Source organism: Leiobunum rupestre, chromosome 5 (assembly GCF_980474605.1).
Source record: "Leiobunum rupestre chromosome 5, qqLeiRupe1.1.hap1, whole genome shotgun sequence".
Classification (NCBI taxonomy): Eukaryota; Metazoa; Arthropoda; class Arachnida; order Opiliones; family Sclerosomatidae; genus Leiobunum; species Leiobunum rupestre.
The window spans coordinates 70,232,210-70,254,642 of NC_143388.1; the positions used below are offsets into that span (position 1 = coordinate 70,232,210).

Below are 22,433 nucleotides of genomic sequence, written 5' to 3' on the forward strand. Positions count from 1 at the left end.
TAATTTAAAAATGGAGAGTTTACCAATAAACCTCCACTAGGATTGTTGCGCGAATTGGATTTGTATTGGAAATTATTTCAATAAATATCCAGCGGGAATTGGGATATCAACCCAATATATTAACAATTGGATTTATATTGGAAAAGTTTCCAATAAATTCCCAATAGAAATTCTTTATTTATGCCAATTGGAATCATATTGGAAATTAATCTAATAAATAACCAGTAGGAATTGTGACACTAACCCAATAGATTACCAATTGCATTTATATTATAAATATCCCTTACCAAAAAATAAGTTGGATTTCAGTTTATATTTAGTTTGTATACACATTATTAGTTGATATTAACTTGGTATTAAGTAGGCTCAAGTTGTCAGCATATTTCAAGTTACTAGTTGAAGGGTTAATAAGTTGTTATTCAGTTGGTAGGAAAATACTTCTTTTTCTAAGTTTGTAATTAGTTGGTTTTTAGTAGTCAGGAAGTTTCATATTATTTTTATGTTGGTTTTAATTAGTCAGGAAGTTACATATAATTTTTAAGTTGCTTTTAAGTAGTTAAATGTAAATGTTGATTCTGGTTTAGTTGGAAATAAGTTGATTAATAAAGACGATTTAAGTTATTTTTAGTAGGCATTTGTCCCAAATACAAACTGAAAACCAAGTTGAAATACAAGTTGTTGTAAGTGGTTTTTAGCCAACTTATATTTTGGTAAGGGATTACCAATAAATCTCCAATAGGACTGTGATATATGCACCAATTGGAAAGCAATTGGATTTGTATTGGAATGAAATTATTCCTATAAATATCTGGTAGGAATTGTGACACCAATCCAATAGCTTCCCAATTGGATTTATATTGGAAAAGTTTCCAATACATTTCCAATAGGATTTTGGTATATATGCTAATTGGTAACTAATAGGAATCATATTGAAAATTATTCCAATAAATATCTGGTAGTAATTGTGACACCAATCCAATAGATTCCCAATTGGATTTATATTGAAAAAGTTTCCAATACATTTCCAATAGAATTTTGGTATAAACGCTATTTGGAAACTAATACGAACCATATTGGAAATTATTCCAATAAATATCTGGTAGGAATTGTGACGCCAATCCAATGGATTTCCAATTGAATTTATATTGGAAAAGTTTCCAATAAATTTCCAATAGGATTTTTGTATATGCAGCAATGGGAAACCAATTGGATTGGTACTGGAAATTACTCCAATAAATATCCATTAATAATTGTGATACCAATCCAATAGATTTCCAATTGCAATTATTTTGGGCAAGTTTCCAATATATTCCCAATAGGATTGTGATATGTGCCAATTGGAAACCAATAGATTTCCAATGGGAAATGTATTGGCGATATTTCACCAGTACCTTTCAAATTGGAACCAATAAATTTTGATTTTTTCCAATAGATTTCCTATTGGATTCCTATAGTTTTTTCTGTAAGGGCACCTGAATTAAAGGCATTGAAAGTTGACAGATGACTTTGGATTAGGGTAGTAGCCTAGCTGATTATTATTATTATATCGTGCTCAAGTTTTGGCAGTTCATCCATCGTTGTTTGGAAACCCACAGAATCAGTTTCTTTAATATAGAAATTAATCTGGGTGCTTTTATTTTTAGGCTTTAGAGTCAAGAATGGCTTCTGCTCTTCCGGTTTTTCCCCGGGGCATTTTAAAAACTACAGAAAACCAAGACTGAATTGAAATAACTTAATTATTTATATATATTTTTGCTAAAAACGTATTGATGATTTAACGAAATTGACATAGACTAGCTGGGCCTCTGCTCACTCCTGCTCAATAAAACTGCAGACACTTTTAAAACGCAGACCATTTTAAGAATTTCTCCACTAGGGCTGCTAGTGTTGCGAACCTGCTTTTCAGTTGCGGAATGACGTAGCGTAGCTTTCTTATGAGGTATTCTAGCTCTAAGGTGATTGGTAGTTGGTAAAGGGGGGGGGTTTCTCTTCTCCTCTAGTTCCTCATTCGACATGGCTACAACAGTTAAAGGTAACGAAGGGCTTCAGTGCTTCACTTTATGTCTTTATATATATTTTTGGTAATAATAAAGAAGCTAAGTTTAATTTTGAATATGTCTGCACCAGTGGCGTAACTAGGAACTCCGCCCCCCCCCCCCCCCGCGAAATACAACTTGGGCCCTTTTAAATAGCACCGATTTTATTCATAAACGTTTGGGGGCCCCTAGTTCTCGTGGGCCCCCCGTGCCGTGGGGTCTGCGGGGGCGCTATTTACGCCACTGGTCTGCACTATTTATTCACCAAAACCAACAATACTCCGGCAGCCCTGTATCCCGATACCCCAGTCATTACAGTATGGAGGATTAATTTTGTCCAAGGAAGATTAAATTATCTCCGTATAATCTTCTCATTAGAGGAAATTTAGCTCTTATGTTGAAATTTAGCTCTTCCCCAAAATGTGTTTTGTTATCACTAACAAGTCCAACCATTTCAGAAAAAAAAGAATACACAAATTATATAAATTAATAACTAGAAACTTACTGTGACCATTCCACTTGGTGAATATGGGCTGTAAAACAGTTTTTTTTTCTCATCTTCATGCTTATTTGTGTCTTTCTCATTAAGATAATCATGCATTTCAAAGTTTGTGTTTCCGTTTTCATCTACAATTTTTAACCTATTAGGTTTACTAGCAGTAGGCGGTTCTGGGAGTAGAACGTTGTACGATTTCATTTCCACTTTATCAAGGCCATTTGCATTCCAAAGTTCTTCAATTTCCTTTGCCATCCTTTCATCAGCTTCACTGCCAGCTGGATGAGGCTCTTGACTGAACTTTCTGCACAAAAAAAGAAAGCCATACTATCAAAATGTGATTAAATACATGCCACTGTTGTAGTTTTGCAAACAATGTCCCACCGAGTAAGGTCTGTTATTGCTAAAATAATACCATAAGTAACAAAATTCACCATAAGTATGCCTCTGGAAAATTTCAATGAGACCTTGTTTAACACGGAACATACAATACAACGACAAAAATTTCAAAAATTCTTATAATTATTGTTCTATTGAAAAGGTTACTGTGGAAACAAAATCAAGTGATCGCGAGGCAAGAGATAAACTATAGATTGTTGAAGAGCAAGGGATTCTTCACTAACTTCCATTTCTCATCAGGTAAGCTTATGATGCGTTATTCATCACGGAGTAGAAAGTGACAATTTACGTCATACCCCATGTACAAGGTTTCATTAAAGAAAATCCTTTTATGGCCTACTTATTAGTGATTGGTATTTTCTCATTCCCAAACATTCCACTTTTTATATGACGTGGCTAGAAAACCAATATTTCTTATTCGTCTTAATTCTTTAAAGAATGTATTGATATATACACACCTATTATTGCTAGGGATGCACCGATATCGGCTATTTATGGCCATAATATCTGCTGATATTAACAAAGTTATCTATCATAACAGTAGTGCATATGATAAAATCATTATAAAAGACAGTTCAGTGCACTGTCATACCATTTTATTCAAATTTTTCATTAAAAAAAGTTCATTAGTTAAAGGGATCCCTCTCTCACAACAGGGGAAGGCATAGGGGTCACAAAAAAACTGGTTTTTAAGCACACTGCAACTCTGGATTTTATGTTACCCCTATGCCTCCCCCTGTTGTGAGTGATGGATCCCGTTAATCGAGAATTTTCTTATTTTTAAGTTTTTCCTGGAAATATTTCTCTAATACCAGTATTTACCAATATCGTCTTCAGCGGTTCATCCCTAATTTTTTCACATCAATACAAAATAGTATCAACATTTGAGATACTTCAGTGGTCTATGGCACACTTTTATAAAAGTGTGTCAGTTGCTTCTTTCCAATAATAAAAATGTAAAGCACATGTTCTCATCGAGAAAGAGAACATCGAGCGCTAGAGTGGAATGGACGATCTCCGTTTCTGGTCTTTTAAATACTTTTTTACAGTAGCAATTCCACCAAGTAGATCAATCAATAAGCTCTAAGCCTTACCAAATGCTGCATAGTGAATTCTCACTATGAGGCACTATTTCAAATTTACGTTATTATTTCATAACTTTTACATCAAAAATTACACTCACGAACTTTTGGTATTTATTTCAAACAAAATATTAATTTTTTACATACCTTATATATTCTTTAATTTGCGACCCATCTATCATAATGAGCAATTTATCACGTACAAATGGATTTTCATCCCTCACAGCGTTTAATGAAATAGAAAGGTTAGGTATACATTCACTATGATTTGAATGGGCGAAAAAGCCAATGAGTAAACCAAGTAGAGAGGAAAACAGAGCCAATGCTATTCCTCCAACAACTAAATTCCTAGAAAAAAATAAGACAGTAAAATAAATTCCATCCTCTGCTCTGAAGGTTTTTTTAAGTTGGGGGTAGCCTGGGGTAGGAAAAAAGGGAAACATTTCGTGTCAACATGACTTCCAGTCTCCGCGCTTAGCAACTTCTATGGTCACTGAGGTAATTTCTACAGTTTTTCACGTCTATAATGATTTATTTCAAAAAATAATTTACGATTTAAATTAACGAATTCTAAGTTGTACCTAAATTTCTGGTTAAACGAACATTTCGTCAAGCTTTTATTTCCAAAATATAACGGTCAGTTTACTTGGATTGTGCCACTTGCTCCATGAGGAAACATGATTTAGTTATTTGTATTTCAGTGACAGGTAAAAATCAGTCTCTCTGCATGATCAAATACCAACCCAACCAATCAGGTGTTCCCTCCCTAGCTAGAGTCCAGTTTTAAAGTAGCAGTGACAGTTTAAAATTCCTCCCCCAAAGACCTATATGTTATGCATAACACAAAATTTAGATGAAATTTAAAGCTTAATTATACAACGATCACCTAGCATTTCAATAGAAGTAGCAATTAAGGTTTACTACTAACATAGCATATAGATATTAATCTACAGGTTTGTACAAACGCCGATGAATGTATAGCTTAACCCTGTCAAAATCAAAATCCTCAATTACTACACCAAACTGCGAAAGCATACAATGGGAAGTAATTTAACTTTCAGATTACTGACTTACACAGTCAAATATCTTAGCATTAATTCTACCACATATTTGCATTAATTCCACCTAAATCTTTAATAGCGAAATGCCAGTTTCGTCTCTCAAACAAGAGTGAAAGAGAGGAGCAGGATTCACAAGTTGGCTAGTTCAGCAAAATGATAATTCAAACCAAATCAATTTACAACCATATTACGTAGGGTTTAAATTGAAACATTAATTTACATTTCCAATGAATGTGAATTATCAACTTGACAAGAATAAAGAGGTGAAAGAGTTATGAAATTCAGATGTTACTTAAATTTTTTCTTTCATTATTAAAGTGCTGCCATTAGTGAATTGAGCATTAATTAAAATATATTACCTTTGTGGAACTACTTGTCTATCTTCTACAGTCTTTTCATATATCTGTACATATCCTCTATCATTTCCAGTATCCCATTCACTGCCATGATCATTATCATTTTCGACACTGACCATATCTCGATACGGAGTGTATTGGGCAGTCATTTTCATAGCCTTTGCACAACCAGACCATAACCTATCCGTTTTTGAGTATATTTAGCTCCTACAGCACTTCTATGGGAATATCTTATACTTTTTGTAGCAGTTAAGATTATCAATGTCAGCTTTTGCAGACTAATTCATCTTACCAAACCTAAATTGAGGAAAAAAAGATAAAAATGAACATATCTAAAACCCAGGATGACTGAGTGGCTAGTATTGGGTGATTGCTCGTTGCGTCATAGGCATATGTCGAAGCTAAGCCTAGCCTTGTATCAGCTGCCATGACATTATTTCATGACATATCATGAGCAAAACGCCACTCTATCCTGGTTAGAAAGGAAAATATTTCTTTATAAAAAATTTATTTTTCACTTTAAAACATGAATAATTGTAATTCTGTGCATAATTTATTTTAAACGATAAACTAAAGTTATCTATATTGTTAAAAATTAACACTCCTTTTTCTATTAAAAATACTGTTTTATTTCTTAAGAAATAATTATTCACAGTATTACAGTTATTCATATATTAATGTAAAAAGGTAAATTTTATTATGCTAAAATAGGTGTGTATTTGCTAAACGACAAAAGCTCCAAGAAACAGTTTAGATGAAAAAATGTTTTGCGCAAAAGTAAAAATTAATTGAAAATTGAGTTTAATAAAAAAAATTAAAGTATAGTTTTTGTAATTATTTCTTATTTAGAAATTGATAACTGAGGCATTCATCAGTATCCCTATTTCTTGAGTACTTTAGTTTCATCTTTCCACAAAAACTAAGGTTTAGGGAGTATGAAAAAATGCCAAATATTTATGAGTCCCTATCATTAAGTTACCAAATCATTTAACCACCTGTTAAATAAAACTTCAGAACAACATATCTCATGCCATACATAATAAATAAATAAATAGAAGCGACTATGCCACTTTCCCGCTCAGAAATTTTCCCTCACAGATACTAAGTCAAATTCCAAACGTTTCCCCCCTTTTCTTATGTGTTGGCAAGGAATTACATGTAGCCTGTAGCATTTACCAGAAAATGATCGAAGATCTGTACCTTTATAAGGATTCTACCAGCTTCATAAAGCGAGAATATACACCTGCTTCCCAATATGTAATCATTATAGTTAATCTGCATTGTCATTCTCCAAAACTAAAATTCATACTAGCTAATTGTGGATGCATGTTTGTGCTCATATTGTTGGTGTTTAATATATTATGACCTTGTGTATATACAGGCCAGACAGCAGCTCTAATCAACTACAATCCAACATGTTTAAAATTGCAGTTACAAGACATAAATATCATTAAAAGTGTACAATTAGGATCCGTTAAAATAAAGAGTAATTTCACTTATTGTCTGCTGTTTACATAATCAAAAATCCAAATGAAATGATGGAAATTAATAATACAACAATTGCATTTAAACCAATTCTCTAGGGGGTTTGCTATTATCAGTGCTACAGCCCATGCCTGTAGCCTACAGCTAGTGAATCAAAGCAAAGTAAGATATAGATCAAATTAAATTACTAAAACAATTAAGAGATTGGACAACTACTTACATTATGTACATGTAGATTACTCTACCCTCTACAAAGCTTTTAAGCAAGAAATGAAAAGTATTTTTTTCTTTAATCTACAGTTTTTGATAAGGGTAAGAATTTAAATCACAACCTACTGCGTATGTTAAGACTAAGCCCAGCTGTCAGTAACTAGAGACAATCCAAAATACTTAAACCTTAATTATTAAACAACGCGGGCCATAGCTATCAGAATAAATCTTGGGGTGGGAGTAATTACATTAAATAATTTACCAGCCGTTGAGCACTTGAGCACTAGCGCCAATACCATGTTGCGGATAGTAACGTATAAATAATTTTATTTTTGTTTTGTTCGAGCGATATAATATAAAAAGGGAATTTTAAAATTTCTTCCATCATATCACACTCTTGAAAAACAAGTGCCTTTTTTTTATTAAATTAAAAGTATTAAAAGTGGATAGCAGAGTCATTGGGTACCTTTTTCCGGCCCTGATCTAATATTTTCGCCGCTAGGTTAAGTTAACTACTTACCACGCTCCGAACCATAGAAATAGAAATTAGACTAGAAGCACGATTGGATTGGGCGGGGACGTACCAGCTAGAAGGCTGCCATCAGAGTGGAATCGCGATAGTTGCGCCATCTCATAGAAACAATTTAAACTAAATAAGTCAATATGGCCACGTGGAATAAAATAAAACCGATCGTAGGCATTGTATTAAAAACTTTTTTTTATTTATTTGACATTATATTAAGTTATTTAAACAGCTTTAGGAAAATCATAAAAATCTCAAGAATCTACTATATCTACCGTGTCAACCTTAAAGTCACACGTTAACTTTGCGCAATCATTGTAAGTCTGAAATACCACAAATCATCACAGTTTAACTAAATTTTAATTATTTCAGTGTGGTTTAAAATATGCCTACATGGGATTCCAAAATCTTGGTTTCAGTGTCTTTTAAACTATCATCAGTATTTGTCAAGTCAAATTGTGTGGTTTCCGGTAGTTCACTTTTTCCGTAAGTTTTCTGAAATAAACTCTGATAAATAGGGAAACTAAATAACAATTACTAAAATCAATAAATTGGCATACTCTAGAAGATGTAAATATGCTTTGTTCTGGAATAGATATTTTTGGGAGCTCTTTCAAATTCTTGTTTTAATAAAGAAATTATTCATATTTCCAGATTTCAGTTAGTTTTTTATTTCAGAATGTATAGGGTAATTTTTACTTGTGTAGGTACCGCATTTGCTTTCAAATGGTGCCTTCCATTTTGAAAGTAAATTTCATCCGGCAGAAAATGTTTACTACACACAGTCATATGAAGTAATTGAAGATGGAGTCCAATTTTGGCGATTTACCGCTAAAACCCATTTTCCTAGTAATTCAGCATTTCTCAGAGGAAATCTTAGTGTAAAAAAATCTCTTATTCTGAGATTATTATAAAATATTTACTATAATATTACATACTTAGGAAATGAGAATTTAATTTATTTCCCAGATCTCTCTTTACAATGTGAAAAAGCGCAGTTTTTAACCATTTTTGCGGATATGCTTTTAGACGCAAAAATTTAAACACGAAAATACCACCACTGCGCACGACGTGATGCGCAGTGGATCGCCTTTTTTTCCCTCTTCGAAATTCGCGTCGTAGCCATGGCGACAATGTTTAATGCGTTTGTCAGATGGCGCGTACATCGCGATTCCACCCTAATGTCAGCCTTCTAGCTCGCCTGTTTCCCTTGGGATTGGCGGATAGGGCCGTGCTTCTAGTCCAATTTCTATTTCTATGCTCCGAACAAAGATAATATAACTACGTACCCTAGATTGGAAATCAAGCTCCTTGCGCGTAATGCAGGCTCTTACTGAGTTCCCGGCGGAAGTCGGAAAAAACTGCCTCCATAGAGCCGCTGCTGGCAGGGCTACCGACATCTAGTTAAAAAGGTTTAGTGAAAATTTCGCCGTGGTTTTTGACTTGCGGTTTTCAAGATAGCAGATATTTTTGCGTTATATTGTTTTAAAACAACAATGGATCATGCCTGTAGCTCTAAAAATGTTTCTAAACGAAGGAAAACTAAAGGTGAGTAATATAATTTTGGGTTATCTATTGAAATTCCTTATTTCTCACCCTGCTATGGAGCCCGATTTTTCCGACTTCAGGCGCGAACTCAGTAAAAGCCTCACGAGAAAACGGGCTATCGAGAAACGCCGAGATTTCGAATCTAGGGCACGAGTTTAAATTATCTTTGCGTCAGCGAAGCTCCGCAGCTTACAGGACCTCACGGGCAAACATTTTAAATAAGTACCTATTTAACCAATAATAGTTTTTATTACTAAAACACCCTTATTTCTGAGCCTGTTAACTCTTGCATCATCTCATAATAGCAGACGATCTTTAAACACTAACAGCCGTAAAGGTATTTTGTACTTTTGGAAGTAGCACGCGGTGACGGTCTATTAATTACGGCGGGAAAGGCTAAAATGGTGATGGTTGCGATTCAGTGATTATGACCAAATGATAAGGAAGAGCAGGTAATTATTACTTCAATAATATAAACGCAATATATACGAAATCCCTTATCTGCCTAGAACTGATATTCCCTTTCACACTAGAGGTGTGCATCAAAATCCCTCTCAAATTCCTCTCATAATGGATTCCAATTTGGAAACAGAATACATATTTAAATAGAAATAACATTGTTGAGATTCTAAGAGAGCAACACATGGCAGAAATACCATGATATTTTTGTAAAATTAAAATTTTTCTCTCGATCCTCAATGTCATGTGGTGGAGATCTGTTAGAAATTTAGTTGAGTAGCCTCTCCTTTGTCTAGGCCTCAGCTAGTTGTATTGATTGCATAATTAATAAGAACCACCTATGGAGTGCATTTCAAAGAGTGTTAGATACACATATAAAGACGACTAAAGAACATCTGTATGCCATTGCAGGACTTATTAGGGGTAAATTCAATGGTCGCTTGGGAACCTGGTGTGATAATAGAAATTCTTACCTTCTGGCAATCCAAAAAGAGAGTTTCGACTACAAAAGTAATCCCTCTTATTATAAATGACCTTGTTATAAGGGCTATACAAACTTGTTATAAAGAATATCTGTGATACCGCGATTATTTATGTGATTCTGCGATTAATTATGTGATACTGTGATTAACTCTGTGATATTGAGATTAACTTGGTTGCACTTCAGTATTTCACTAGTTTTGTACACAATATCTCCTCGCCTACAACTATTGCATTGTATTTCATTTCATTATTATAATTAATTATTAAATTGCATTGTATTTCCCTACTATATAATTTAGCGGATATAAGGCCTAACTGCTTTTCCATCTCATTGCACTTAATCTCGTTGACTTTTATATTTTCTTACCAAATCGGTTATTTTAATGGTACTTTTTCATGTATTTTTTCTCTCTCTATATTTGTGTTGGATATTTTCATTTGTTTTTGCTGTGCTCTTGGTGAGCCGCCCTCAATAAAACCTTAACTAAAAAGCTAAACCCTAAACAAATTTTAAGAAATTGAAATTGATTGCATATTCCTCCACAACTTTTGTTAAATTGACTGCATTGAATAAAATAAAAGGTACTAAACAGCCATGATAGGGGATAATCATGTATCTTGGCTCAACCAATTTAGATGTTAGTTTAAGTATTTCTCACCAACGGAGAATGACACTTTAAATTATTGTGTATTCCTCTATTCTTTTATGGTTCTCCTCCTTGGACAGGTTGTGTTGCGAAGCTCATGGAACCATTAAAGGGTATTCACTATTATGGTCATTACACGACCTGGAAAAGTCAGGAAATTTTGAAAATGGTCTCAAAAAGTCTGGGAATTTAGAAATGGTCCCCAAAAATCAGGGAATTTTCCTTCCTTTTAATGTGTTATAAATATATATTAATTATTCGCAATATTTTAAAATTTGTAAAATTGTTGAAGAAAAACCCAAAAGAGTCAGGGAAATTCACTGACTTGTTTTAAATTGAAGTAGGCACGAAAGTTTTTAGCCATGTAAAATGTACTTATGTTAGTAGTAGTTTAAGACAAGCCAAAATTCATGTGTTTACTTTTTCTTTGCAGGTACATGTAAAATTATGACTTCAGAAAAAAAGAATCTTCGGAGTACACAAGCTGCTATGTTTCTGAATGAATCTTCTAGATTAAACGAGATTTTCATAAATGGAATATTTAGACTTCTGGATAACCCCATTACAAATGTACTGCCGCAGATATCAAATTGTTTCCGTGAAGAAGTGTTTTTTCTGTGTTCGCAAAAAAGAGCTATCAATGAAAAGCAACTAAAAGACAACATTGAATTATTAGGTGGGAATCTTGAATCTTTCTTCAGTCAAGAAATTACATGCATTATTACGGATGAAACAAGTTTTTCAGTTGTTAAAAAGTCATCTATTGGTACTGCTAGTAATATCGAGTCCGATGTTAATTTAGGTGAATCATCGAAGGATAAGACTTCCATAATGAGTGTAGGTCCTTGCAATTCTTTATTTACAAAAGCAAGAGCGAGAAATATGGTGATGGCAATGCCCAAAGGTAGAAAAACAAGTCCCAAAAGCTCAACTCTGAATATGTTTTCAAATGCCAAACTTTGGGGTCAAGCAATTTGGAACATTGAACACTTTCAAAATTTTCTTAAGCAAGCTGTCTCTTTCGTTAAAAAGCGAACAAAAGTCAAATCCAAACTCAAAACTTCGAGTCAAAAAAATAGAATTCTGAATGAAAAGAGTAAAGTGGTGTTTCTTCAGAAGTATTTTATAAAAGTTGAAAATTGTAAAATAAATAAATGCCCAATCTACAAAAACCTTTCTCAATACCCTAATATAGAAATTACACAGACTGCTCGAAATGGTAGTCCATTCAATGACAATCAAAATGCCTTTATAAAGAACTTAAATTTGGTTAAAAATAATAAATTGAATCATAAATCAACCGAGTTATCAAGTAGTAAATTTCCTATTTCAAACAAAGTGACAAATAACGGATTCAGTAAGAAACGATCATTGGGTAAACATCGCTATTACTGTCAATGCTGCAATACCAATTTCTCTTCCTACGAAAGACACGCTAAAGGTCCAAGACACCAAGCTTATATTAAAAAGAAAGAAAATTTCCAGTGCATATTCGATGTTCTTCATGAATATGGAATTAAAAGTACTTTGGATGAAATTCCCGTCACTTCAAAACAAGGTACTCTAGACGAAAGTTCCAATAGTGATATTTCTAGTGATGGAAGTATACCATTTTTATCAGATGAAATTACTTTGAACAAGCGTTGCGCAGTTCTTTCTTCATTGGGCTCTGATAAGTGCATACCACCATTATTACATCATTATGATTCAAGTAAATTAAATTGCGTTAAAAGCTCCAACAATTTTCTTCAAGATTTTACAGAGACTAATGAAGTTACTGGTATGTTAGGGCTTGAGGTTAAAGATATACCAATGTGTGATATGCAGATTTCCAAAACTTCGAAAAACGTGTATTGTAATGAAAATGACCCAAATGTGCTAGCATGCAATGAAATTGACAGAAATATTACTATTGATGAAACCGTTTTTAATGTTAATTCTGTTAATAACATTTCTGACCAGCCAAAATCAGAATTGGAAGTGTTAAATGATAATATAAATGTTCTAAAATCTAATCTCCACGAAGTGCGTGCAGACTATCAGTGTGAACCTAAAAATTTATTTGGTTTCACTTATGATAGTCCAGAGAATACACGAGAAACGTGCATCGATTCTTTTAATAGTGAAAGTTCTGACAATTTTGAACTAAGTAAAAATGTAACTGAAGCTATGAGCTTAGTAGTTGAAAAAAATGATTTTAATAATGAAAGCAATGAAATTCCTATAGATCTAACTGTCTCTTCAAAGTTCAATTTCCTCTAAATGACTGTATTGAAAACTTGTACTTGAACATAAATGAACTGTTTTTGTATTTTCATAATAAAAACACTATGTAAATCATGTGTTTTAACCATTAACAGGATTGCCACATGTCAGGGAAATTAATAATGGGCCTTAAAAGTCAGGGAATTAAAAGAATTTGTTAAACGTCAGGGAATTTTAAAATGTGCCTAAAAAGACAGGAGGGAATTTAAAGAGTTTGTTAAATGTCAGGGAATTTAAGTTTCTCTTGACACTTTTTGAAAGTAATTTTACTCTAGATCTATGGCAAATTCTATATTTATCATTTATTTCCTTGAAAGTTTGGCAAATTTTTTCAACATTACAATAGCCCTTTTACTTAAATATAAGTCCATTTAAATTTATTAACTTCTAATAAAAGTAAAGTCATGGAAAATCTCTTAACATGATCAGGGAAAACGGAATAGTCAGGGAATTTGAATCTGAAAATTTTGTGGCAACCTTGATTAACAGAAATGTGAAAACTATTCGTAAATCCGGAACCGTTCAAAGAACTTATTCGGACTGAGCTATGAAGTCACCAAAACATACTGGACAGTTCAGAACCTGTTGTACAAATAGTTTGAAATTAAATCGTAAAAGCATGTATTGACAAGTCTTAAAATCTATTTCAGATAAACCTGCTCTCGAAAAAGTACTGTTTGCACAGTTCCGAAAGGTTCAAGAACTGGTTCCCACGAGCAAATAGTTAAGTGTTAGAATGGTTCAATAATTTTTTTTGCGAACGGTTCTGGACTGGCAAATAGTTTTCACCTACAGTAACCTATGAGCAACAAACAGTGGCGTAGCTGATGGTCCGCAGTACCCGCGGTGCGGGGGGGGCCCTCGACCTTCCCGGGGGGGTAACCATATAAAAATATAAAAGGGGGCCTCATAGAGATTTTTGCGGGGCGGGGGGCTCTGAGTTCTCAGCTACGCCACTGGCAACAAACACAGCACCCCTCACAAGGAGAACGCAACCAGTCCAAAGTCGTGCATTATCTTGCGTACAATTATTATTGGTTAGAGGCTTTATACCAATAAAATTTGTACACAACACTGTGTTAGCGTGTTTAAAGGCTAGCGTCGTTCTCCTTGTGTTTGTTTCACAAACTAAGTTAGACATTGGTTGTCTTAAAAATTAATTTTTTATTGATGTAAACAACTATATTTACCATCGCAGGCTCCCATTGATTTTTCAAAAATCATTTCTTAGAAAAAAATATACTTCTAATAATAAGTCATTCCAATGGAAAAAAATTAATTTTTACTGCGAAATGAATAAAAATCTTCAAATCTATAGTTGAATTAGATAAATTTTGCTTTTGACTTTCTGTGGTTTAATCTAATATTAGGAGATAGAATACTAATTAAAATTTTATTCCATTATCAGTTAAAAAGCAGATTTGAACTACATAGTGTAATTTCAGTAAAATTTTAACTTAAATATTCTTTATCAGAGCAGGACAGATTGGGAAATCAAGATAATGTTTTAATAAATAACTTATTTGTAGATCCCCTCAATTTGGTCAGCATTCATAGTCCAATTTTGATGCAAGTATCAGATTGGTTGAAAAGCATTTCTTAAATATACTTACATAATAGTACAATAAGTATGTCAATTAGGAAAAATTATCTCTGAACTGATTTTCAGAGCTATTATGCAATCAAAGTTTAGTTCTCAGCACAGAGCACCCTAGTGTCTAAATATTCCAAAGGCGAAATATACTACTACCAAGGATGATAATGTATGCTATTAATTTTTTAGTGCAAGTAGAAGTTGGAGCTTTTCAGTATGTCCGGGTCGAAAAAGGTTCAGTCAGGAAGTTAGCATTAAAACGATAGGAAGTGTCATACTTATTGTTAGGATGTTACTTATGCTGCAAGTAACAGATCAGTTTCTTGATTTGACCATTATTATAATAGGTTTTATTTACACAAGGGTGTGGGGCTCGAGTTGCCTATTAAATAAACATTAAAATTAGGGAAGAAAGTGTAATATTTTGCAATTTTAAGATTATCGTCATGTAAAAGAAATGTAGATTAAAATATTCAATAAATGTGGGTGGTCGTTATAAGTTGGTTCATTTTTGAATTTAGATTAAAGGTTCTTAGGGGCAGCATTCCAAAACTAGGCACCACTGGGTTTTTTTTGTCACTTTTAAATACAAAGTTAGAGTTTGAATTATTTAGGTAAAAGTTGGTTTTTACACCTCTGGTGGAGAGCTTGTGTGTAATCTTTGGGAACCAGTCTTGAAAATATTGAGGAACATTGTTTTTAATTTTGTGCATAAAGATTAATAGATGGTGCCTGTATGTAAAATAGACACAATTTATTAAGGCAATTTTCTTGGTCCTTGTTAGAGATGAGTATTCAGTCATTTATAAGATTAATATTGAGGCAGCATTTATAACTTTTTGTACCTTGTAGCCGTAGAAGATGAGCGGCCGTATTCTGCATGACCCCGCAAGTAAGAAGGGAAACGCCTACTTGCTTCGGCCGTACCATTCGACGAGAGCTCACTGATTTCCCTCTTTCTCGCCTCTTGCTTGGCCAATTGAAGGGCTGCAGCGACGTCAATATTGTGACGTGACTCTTGATGACCCATGTTCCGGAAATAACGTTAAAACGCCCTCTACTCCAAAATTAAGCGTACAGTGTCATCTAGTGTTATTTTAGGGAAGATAATTTGCAATGCCATCTATTTTTCATTTTTTATTCCAAACTTTTGTAATGCCATCTTCTTACAAACCAAAAAGTAATAGCCCTAAAACTATGCCATCTACTTTAAATTTCATTAACTTTAGAACAACATCTTTTAGGATAATAACAATAATTAAAAATAGCCTTCCATAGTAATCTGAATCTTGTTTGAAATTAAAACAGACTAAAAATATAATTATTTTTTTACAACATTTTTATTACATATTCAGCTTTAGTGTACAATTTATTGAATAAAATTAACATAAAAGTACTGCCAACTTTGACCACTCAGTTACGCGGAAAAAACGGAAGAAGAGCTTCGTGAATTCTAGCAAGAAATATGAACCTGTAGGTCATATAAAATTATGCACCTATAAGCCATATCGAAATAGGAACATGTAGGAGTAGCGAACTAGTGATTGTATTATCAGTAGCTACTAAGCGGCTGGAGCTTAATTCCAACAGCCAAATGTAGGCGGTGTTGATAATAACACCTTTAATGTTGCTATAATTGGCTGTTTTCAAATAGGGATGGCTCTTAAATCCACTTATGGAAATAACTGCTCACCCATTTGCCATCCCTACAGGTTTTTTTCTCCCAATCACAAAAATAAATAATAAAAGTTTTTGTATTGTTTGGAAAATGTGTAGAAATTTGTGAAATAAATATTTGACTCAATTCGGTTTTGTGAAATATTTTCGTAAGCACTAAGCAATTGTTTAAAAATGGGTGATGAAGACCCTTCAAATACTGTGGAGGAAGTGGAAGCCTCTATTCCCCATCTTAAGGAACCCAAATATGAAGAGCTTCAGCGGCATAAAAGCTGTGCTCATAACTTTAAGCAGAATAATCGATGGGAAACAGTTGCACTCGTGGTTAATCTGCTTTGCTAGCTCACAAAATTTTCTCATCTGAATTTAAAATAATGGAACAACCTAAAACCTGATGCAAGAAATAACAATACTGGTGGCGGATAATATCCAGACATGCTTAAAAATGAACCACTTAAAAGAAAACACTTGTACATATTATTGCATAAGTGTCGTGCCTTGTAGTATTTACATCTGAATAGGGGCTTTCTGTGAAAAATCGGCAATATATAAATAGTGGTAATGATGCGAGGAGATAATTGTTAATAATAATCAGCCTTTTCAATCTGACTGGATCCAGAGAAAGTGAGACGTTCGGAAGATTAATGAAGCTTCTGGAGAAGGGAAAAAAATTTAAGTAAAAAGCAATTGTGATAATGCTAATGAATTGACTGAGTTTAGTGCTCTTGATTGAAAAATATTCTTGCCAATTGTAACAGGACGGGCGAAATTTTTCAAAGTTCGAAAAATTATGCAAGAGACAGCAGGATAAAATTATATTCCATCGACACATCGGCCCTAACAGTAAATAAAAAACATTTCGGTAAATATCATTCGTATTGACGTATTTTTAAGCCCCAGCGGGTTAGGACACTAAGCCAACGTGCAAAGATATCACCCAAATATACATGCGAATGTGTATTATTGATGTGCGCAGAGTTCATTCGGTAGTACGCATCTGCAAATAAAAATATTTGTATTTCCAAATTAATAATGTAATCATAATTTACAAAGAGTATTGTACCATTGGCTCTTCAATTTTATAATTTTGTACCGGAAAGCCGCATGTGCAAGAATGTATTGAAGTTACTAAGAATATTTGAGCATAGCATTAACCCCTGGTACCATCCTCACAGCTTTTGTGGAGAGAGTTCGTCTGTATTTAAAGCGCATTCAAGGTCATCCATAGAGCAAACTTGAATGGGAAAGCAGACGAATTTAAGCTACAAATGCTGCGAGGATGGGAATCAGAATCCTGTAGTCCAATATTCTTAGTAACTTCAATACATTCTTGGCATGTGTTGATAAGCGTTACTGAACGTAGCCCAGTTTCGTGGTTACTAGACAAAACACGTTGAAAAGAGCCTTCTCTGTAAAAAAAAAACGCAAATTAAAACCTTATGTTCAACGATTGTAACGTACATATTAAATACCTGCTTCTCCAATCATGCGCTTAGCTCAACATTCTCAATTCCATGCTACCTTCGTTGAAAATTTCTACTTCTTCCGCTAAGCCTATCGCTTCAATTCCCAAGACAGCAGCAATAACTCCCATTGCAGTTTCGGCAAAATTCACTTTACAAATGATATTAAAAATGTCGGAAAATTTTAACCGGAAGTTTGGAATTCAAAACAAGTAATACGTCACACTAAAGCAGCCCTTCAATTGGCCAAGCAAGAGGGGAAATAAAAGGGAAATCAGTGAGCTCTCGTCGAATGGTAGGGCCGAAGCAAGATAGGCGTTTCCCTTCTTACTTGCGGGGTCATGCAGAATACGGCCGAATGCCATAGTCCAGGATGGGCTTTATGAAAGTTCTGAAGATCAATCTTAGTGAGTCACTGGTGATATGATTTTGTAGTGGTCTAAGAAGCCATAGTCTATTCTTTGCCATTTTCATAATAAATTAAACATTGTATTTATTTATACTTAAAGATTTTTAGCATTGCTCCTAATCCCCCTTGTGTTCGAAAAGTAAGCACCTTACCCCTAAAAACACCCTATTTCAGCCTGGAATCTGTTTGCTAAGCTTCCTCCCATCTTAAGCCAACTATAAATAAATATTACTGGTTTAATACTGTGATCCTCCAGTCATCTGAAATGCAAAGAACTCATATTGCTTGCAAATTCTTTTTTTAGCCGGCTACACACATGAGACGCAAAGCGAGCAATGAGATTCAAAATTAGAAAAAAAACTAGTGCCCGAACTTGGTTTTTGAAACTTCGCATGTGAGCTTTTTTTTTGTTCCTTGTTGTTCAAGAGCTTTATGTAGGTTTTGTACTCTTGTAGAATTATATTATACAAATGTTTAATTAACCTATATAAATTGAGTTTAATATTTTATCAACATTTAATTTTTTTTGGTAGAAATCATCCTTGGTAAAAGTATTTGTTGCAGTGACGTAGGCACGTATGTACAATTGTTTTTTTTTTTAAATTATGTGCCCCGTGAACCAAAATCCTGGCTTTGCTACTAGGATACTTACTATAACATCAACTGGAACTTATTTACCAAAAGCATGTCACTTCATATGCTTTTTAATAGTAAAACTGCTGAATTCTAACAAAAATGTACTAATTTTTTAGGTCATGAAAATAAATTTTTTTTGTTAAATTTCCATATATGAGTATAATATACCTAATGAAACTAGGGGTCTATTTATACTTGGTATATTAAATGCATTTATGCAAATTTTGCAGTTTTTAATTTTCATAAACTACAATTAGCATCTTAATAATTAATTAATTTGGCACCACCCTAGTCTCAAGTCATCTTGCGACTTTCAATGCCTTATTTTGTGTCTGGGTTAATTGTATAGGAGGGTGGTGGCAAGCTCTTCATGCCATGCGAGCAAGGGATGGGGGTTTCCCTTGGGTGCAATTTTGGTTCTACTAAAATATCACCCCCTTCACGACCCCTCTGAGGTATTTTACATAGTTTGAATACCCTCCCTTGAAGGACTTCTGGCTACGCCACTGCTAACTGTTACTAGCTACTCGCAATGAATTCGGTTGGTTCACCTTTAAGCAATATTATTACTTATCACTGTTGGTTTTAATGTATAGTTTTTAACAAAAAGTCACAAATTTCTATAAATAATCTTTTTTAATCAAAATATTAATGGTTATAGCATGATGCAATCTGAGAAGCTTTTCTGTTTGTTGGAAACAGTGGCGTAGACAAGGGGGGTTTCCGTACTAAATTTCCACCCCATTCTCAACCCCCTCTTAACATTCACATACTTCGACCCCCCTTGGCGAATTTCTGGCTACGCCATTGGTTAGGAACTAAGAAAAGTACACTTTGCTAATGCAAACTATGGCTTGAAATGTTAAACAGTTAATTTTATTTTATCCATGCTATTAATATAATTACATTAGTTAAAAATGGACATGGCAAAATGAAAAAGAAGTTTAGGTTTATTCAAACTCTTCAATAGTGAATTCTTCATCATCATCTACAGCATCTTTCCTAAGAGACATTAACTCAGTTCTTTGCATAAATGGTCGCGATGAGGACTTGAAATGTTTTTCTCGGTTTTTGAAATTACTCAGGTCAATGGCCAGTGACATCTGATTACTACTTAAGCCCGGCGGCTTTATCAATGCTAGATAGGGAATCAGAAGAGTTTCAAGATCTTTACCTAAAGCTAAATGACTATTTTCAAACTCTGAATGTGTGTATTTCTGATGAGAATTGCTTAACTTTTTATTATCAAACCATTGGGGTTTCTTAAAAGGGCGTAATTTGTTAACTCTCTTATCATTGGGTAAATTCAGATTGAACATAACTGATCTAATTGCTGTAGAGGAGGAGTAAGGATACAAGTAATCTCGCGTTGACCATTCGTGGAGTAAGATATCACTGTCACTGAACCCATGAGCGCAGCTGGCCATCCTTTCTAAGCCTACCACAAAATCCAAGTAATTTTCATTAAGAAATAAATTAAATCTTTCGGATGAGATGGCAGTTCTTTGGAAAACATCTTCAGGAATTTCAAGTAAAGGAAATCTCTGTTGTTCTTTCAAGTGTTTAGGAAGTTTGGGCTCACTTCGGTTATGATCTCGTTTACAATAAAGAATTTTACCAATTGAATGAAACAAATCGAGCGATGGATTTTTCCCTAAAATATTATCATTCTTTTTATGCGTCAAAGAGTCTTTATTATTACTAGTGCTTGTTGGATTTGATTTAAAAATTTGTAGAGAATTTATGGCACTTCTTATGTCCCCTTTCGATGACTCTGCTAGTAATTCCAATTCATTTTTGTTAGGAACTACCACTCCTTGTTGTTTATTAGCTTCACTTAAAATGTAAAATAAAGCTTTGCAAATTGCTAAAGTAGTCGCAGGGTTGAAGTTAATAACAGTTATATTAAGTTCAACTTGAAAGTCCTTTGGAAAGGTATTTAATTCATGAGAATCTTCACTTCCTGTATCACTAATAATGAAAACAACTGGACACAGGCTGTTCTTTTGATATTTTCTTAAAATATCATGGAAGCTAGATTTATCTTTATAAAAAGAGTTTGGAATATCTTCAATTAACAAAATCCTTTTGCTATTGTTTTTTTCAGTGAACAGGGAGTTGTAACGGCTTGATCGTAGTAAGAAATTTGAGAAAACGGTACTCTGATTAAGCACTTCTGGGCCATCGTACTTCCACTCATCCACAAGCTTATTAGAGTCTTCCCATTCTCGAATTTCAATATTATGTTCTCCAGCAAGAACTTTTATCGTTGCTGTTTTTCCACATCCACTTGGACCAGTTAACAAAAGTATTGGACACCCTGTATTTGATTCCTTCGTTATTGTTTCAAGTTTTTCAAGAAGCCACATCTCCACTTGTTCTATTTTCTTTTTATGAACCACCAAGTCATTTTTCTTACGAGGAGCAAATTCATCAAGCCATGGTAAACCTGAATTTTTCTTTGAGCTGGATAATTTACTTCCAGAAGATTTGAACGATTTAGTTTCCTCCTTAGTAATGCGTCGTCTTTTATTCAAAGGTGGTATTTCTTGTGATGAACTCTTAAAGTCCCCACCAAATGAGGGCGCAACCCATTTCTTTCCAGCCATATCAAACAAATTGATGATTCGTAACCTATAAGAAAAAGTGCAAAAACCTTCGTACATCAATTTTTGTTTATTGTAAAATCCATTTGCATGGCAATTTATTTTAAAAATGAAATTTTGCAGGAAAAAATTACTGTCTCATTGGAAACATGTATGAGTTTAAAGACAATTTGCTTAAATATTAGACTATTAATTTCAATGTCATAATATTTGTTGATATCAAATCAAATACTCGGTTCTGTCGAATCGTATACAGCTTCAAAATATTTGGGTTTCCGCCCTAATAATCCAGTATTTGAGAATGAGTGTAGGAAATGTTGGACAAACATCAAATAGTTTGGCCAAATGTCAATGAGGCATTTCAATAGAATCTTAGTGTTCCCGCCTAAATAAGAAAATGGATTGCATTATCCTTTAAATATGTGATATAAGTGTTTAGAAGCCTGTCTGTTACACCTTCCATTGGCTATATTACGGCTCAGATGATCTGTGATGTTCAGATATTATAGGAAATACAAATAAAATAAAAACAAATGTCCAACCAAAATTGTCATTGACGTTCAAGGAAGCCTAGAAACATTGATACTAGACTAGTTGAGGAAACTATCTAAGAGCGTAAAAAGTCTAAATAAATATACTAAATATGTTAAGTGCTTCCTATACGGCTGATATTCTGGTATAAAAGTTATTAGAGTGTGGCAATTCTATTTTCAAAGTAATAATACCTTAAAATTTGAAGAATGCTGCTCACAAAATTAAAATATGTAAATTAGGATCGTCCAGAACCAGAAATAATAGAAAACGGAAATTCCATAGTAATGCAATACCCTTAGACATTGTAGCAGACGACTGTACCGCACCGCAGCAGAAGTATTATTGACGCGTTGCGCTGCATATAAGCATAAGCACAAAACGTTTGTTTACTTATTTATTTATTTTCGATATCAAATAGTTTGCTAAGCATAAGCTTCTGTGAAATGTCGTTGCTGTCAGGTATG

The 22,433-nt window shown here is 33.8% G+C and overlaps 3 protein-coding genes across 6 annotated transcripts in view; 1 reads left to right on the plus strand and 2 right to left on the minus strand.

The window, feature by feature from the left end:
- Window positions 1-7,323, minus strand: part of LOC149945766 (N-acetylated-alpha-linked acidic dipeptidase 2-like) — a 43,293-nt gene extending 35,970 nt beyond the window's left edge. Inside the window, exons 1-4 of the mRNA XM_090174965.1 lie at window positions 7,136-7,323; window positions 5,434-5,727; window positions 4,161-4,361; window positions 2,542-2,836 (exon numbers count right to left, since the gene is read on the minus strand). Of these exons, the coding sequence (XP_090031091.1) occupies window positions 2,542-2,836; window positions 4,161-4,361; window positions 5,434-5,585 (648 nt within the window). The 5' untranslated portion in view covers window positions 5,586-5,727; window positions 7,136-7,323. The remainder of the gene's footprint in view (window positions 1-2,541; window positions 2,837-4,160; window positions 4,362-5,433; window positions 5,728-7,135) is intronic.
- Window positions 7,324-9,339: 2,016 nt separating this feature from the next.
- LOC149945767 (uncharacterized) lies at window positions 9,340-13,105 on the plus strand. 2 transcript variants are annotated; one of them, XM_090174967.1, is made up of 4 exons: window positions 9,340-9,418; window positions 9,502-9,648; window positions 11,219-11,461; window positions 11,588-13,105. In XM_090174967.1, exons 3-4 carry the CDS (start codon window positions 11,233-11,235, stop codon window positions 13,045-13,047), a joined length of 1,689 nt encoding a protein of 562 aa, XP_090031093.1. In that variant the 5' UTR covers window positions 9,340-9,418; window positions 9,502-9,648; window positions 11,219-11,232; the 3' UTR covers window positions 13,048-13,105. The 2 variants fall into 2 exon arrangements, with proteins under 2 accessions (XP_090031093.1, XP_090031092.1); XM_090174966.1 differs by having other exon boundaries at window positions 9,342-9,418; window positions 11,219-13,104.
- Window positions 13,106-19,761: 6,656 nt separating this feature from the next.
- On the minus strand, window positions 19,762-22,284 carry Rad17 (Rad17 checkpoint clamp loader component). 3 transcript variants are annotated; one of them, XM_090174629.1, is made up of 2 exons: window positions 22,263-22,284; window positions 19,762-21,463 (listed from the first exon to the last, which is right to left on the minus strand). In XM_090174629.1, the coding sequence occupies exon 2, from the start codon at window positions 21,436-21,438 to the stop codon at window positions 19,780-19,782; it is 1,659 nt and encodes a 552-aa protein (XP_090030755.1). In that variant the 5' UTR covers window positions 21,439-21,463; window positions 22,263-22,284; the 3' UTR covers window positions 19,762-19,779. The 3 variants fall into 3 exon arrangements, with proteins under 3 accessions (XP_090030755.1, XP_090030753.1, XP_090030754.1); XM_090174627.1 differs by lacking the exon at window positions 22,263-22,284 and adding an exon at window positions 22,161-22,231; XM_090174628.1 differs by lacking the exon at window positions 22,263-22,284 and adding an exon at window positions 21,978-22,016.
- Window positions 22,285-22,433: the final 149 nt, after the last annotated feature.

What these genes read in the sequence shown, in the direction of transcription:
- LOC149945767 (XM_090174966.1), top strand. Translation starts at nt 11,233, where the DNA reads ATGACTTCAGAAAAAAAGAATCTTCGGAGTACACAAGCTGCTATGTTT.
- Rad17 (XM_090174629.1), bottom strand. Translation starts at nt 21,438, where the DNA reads ATGGCTGGAAAGAAATGGGTTGCGCCCTCATTTGGTGGGGACTTTAAG.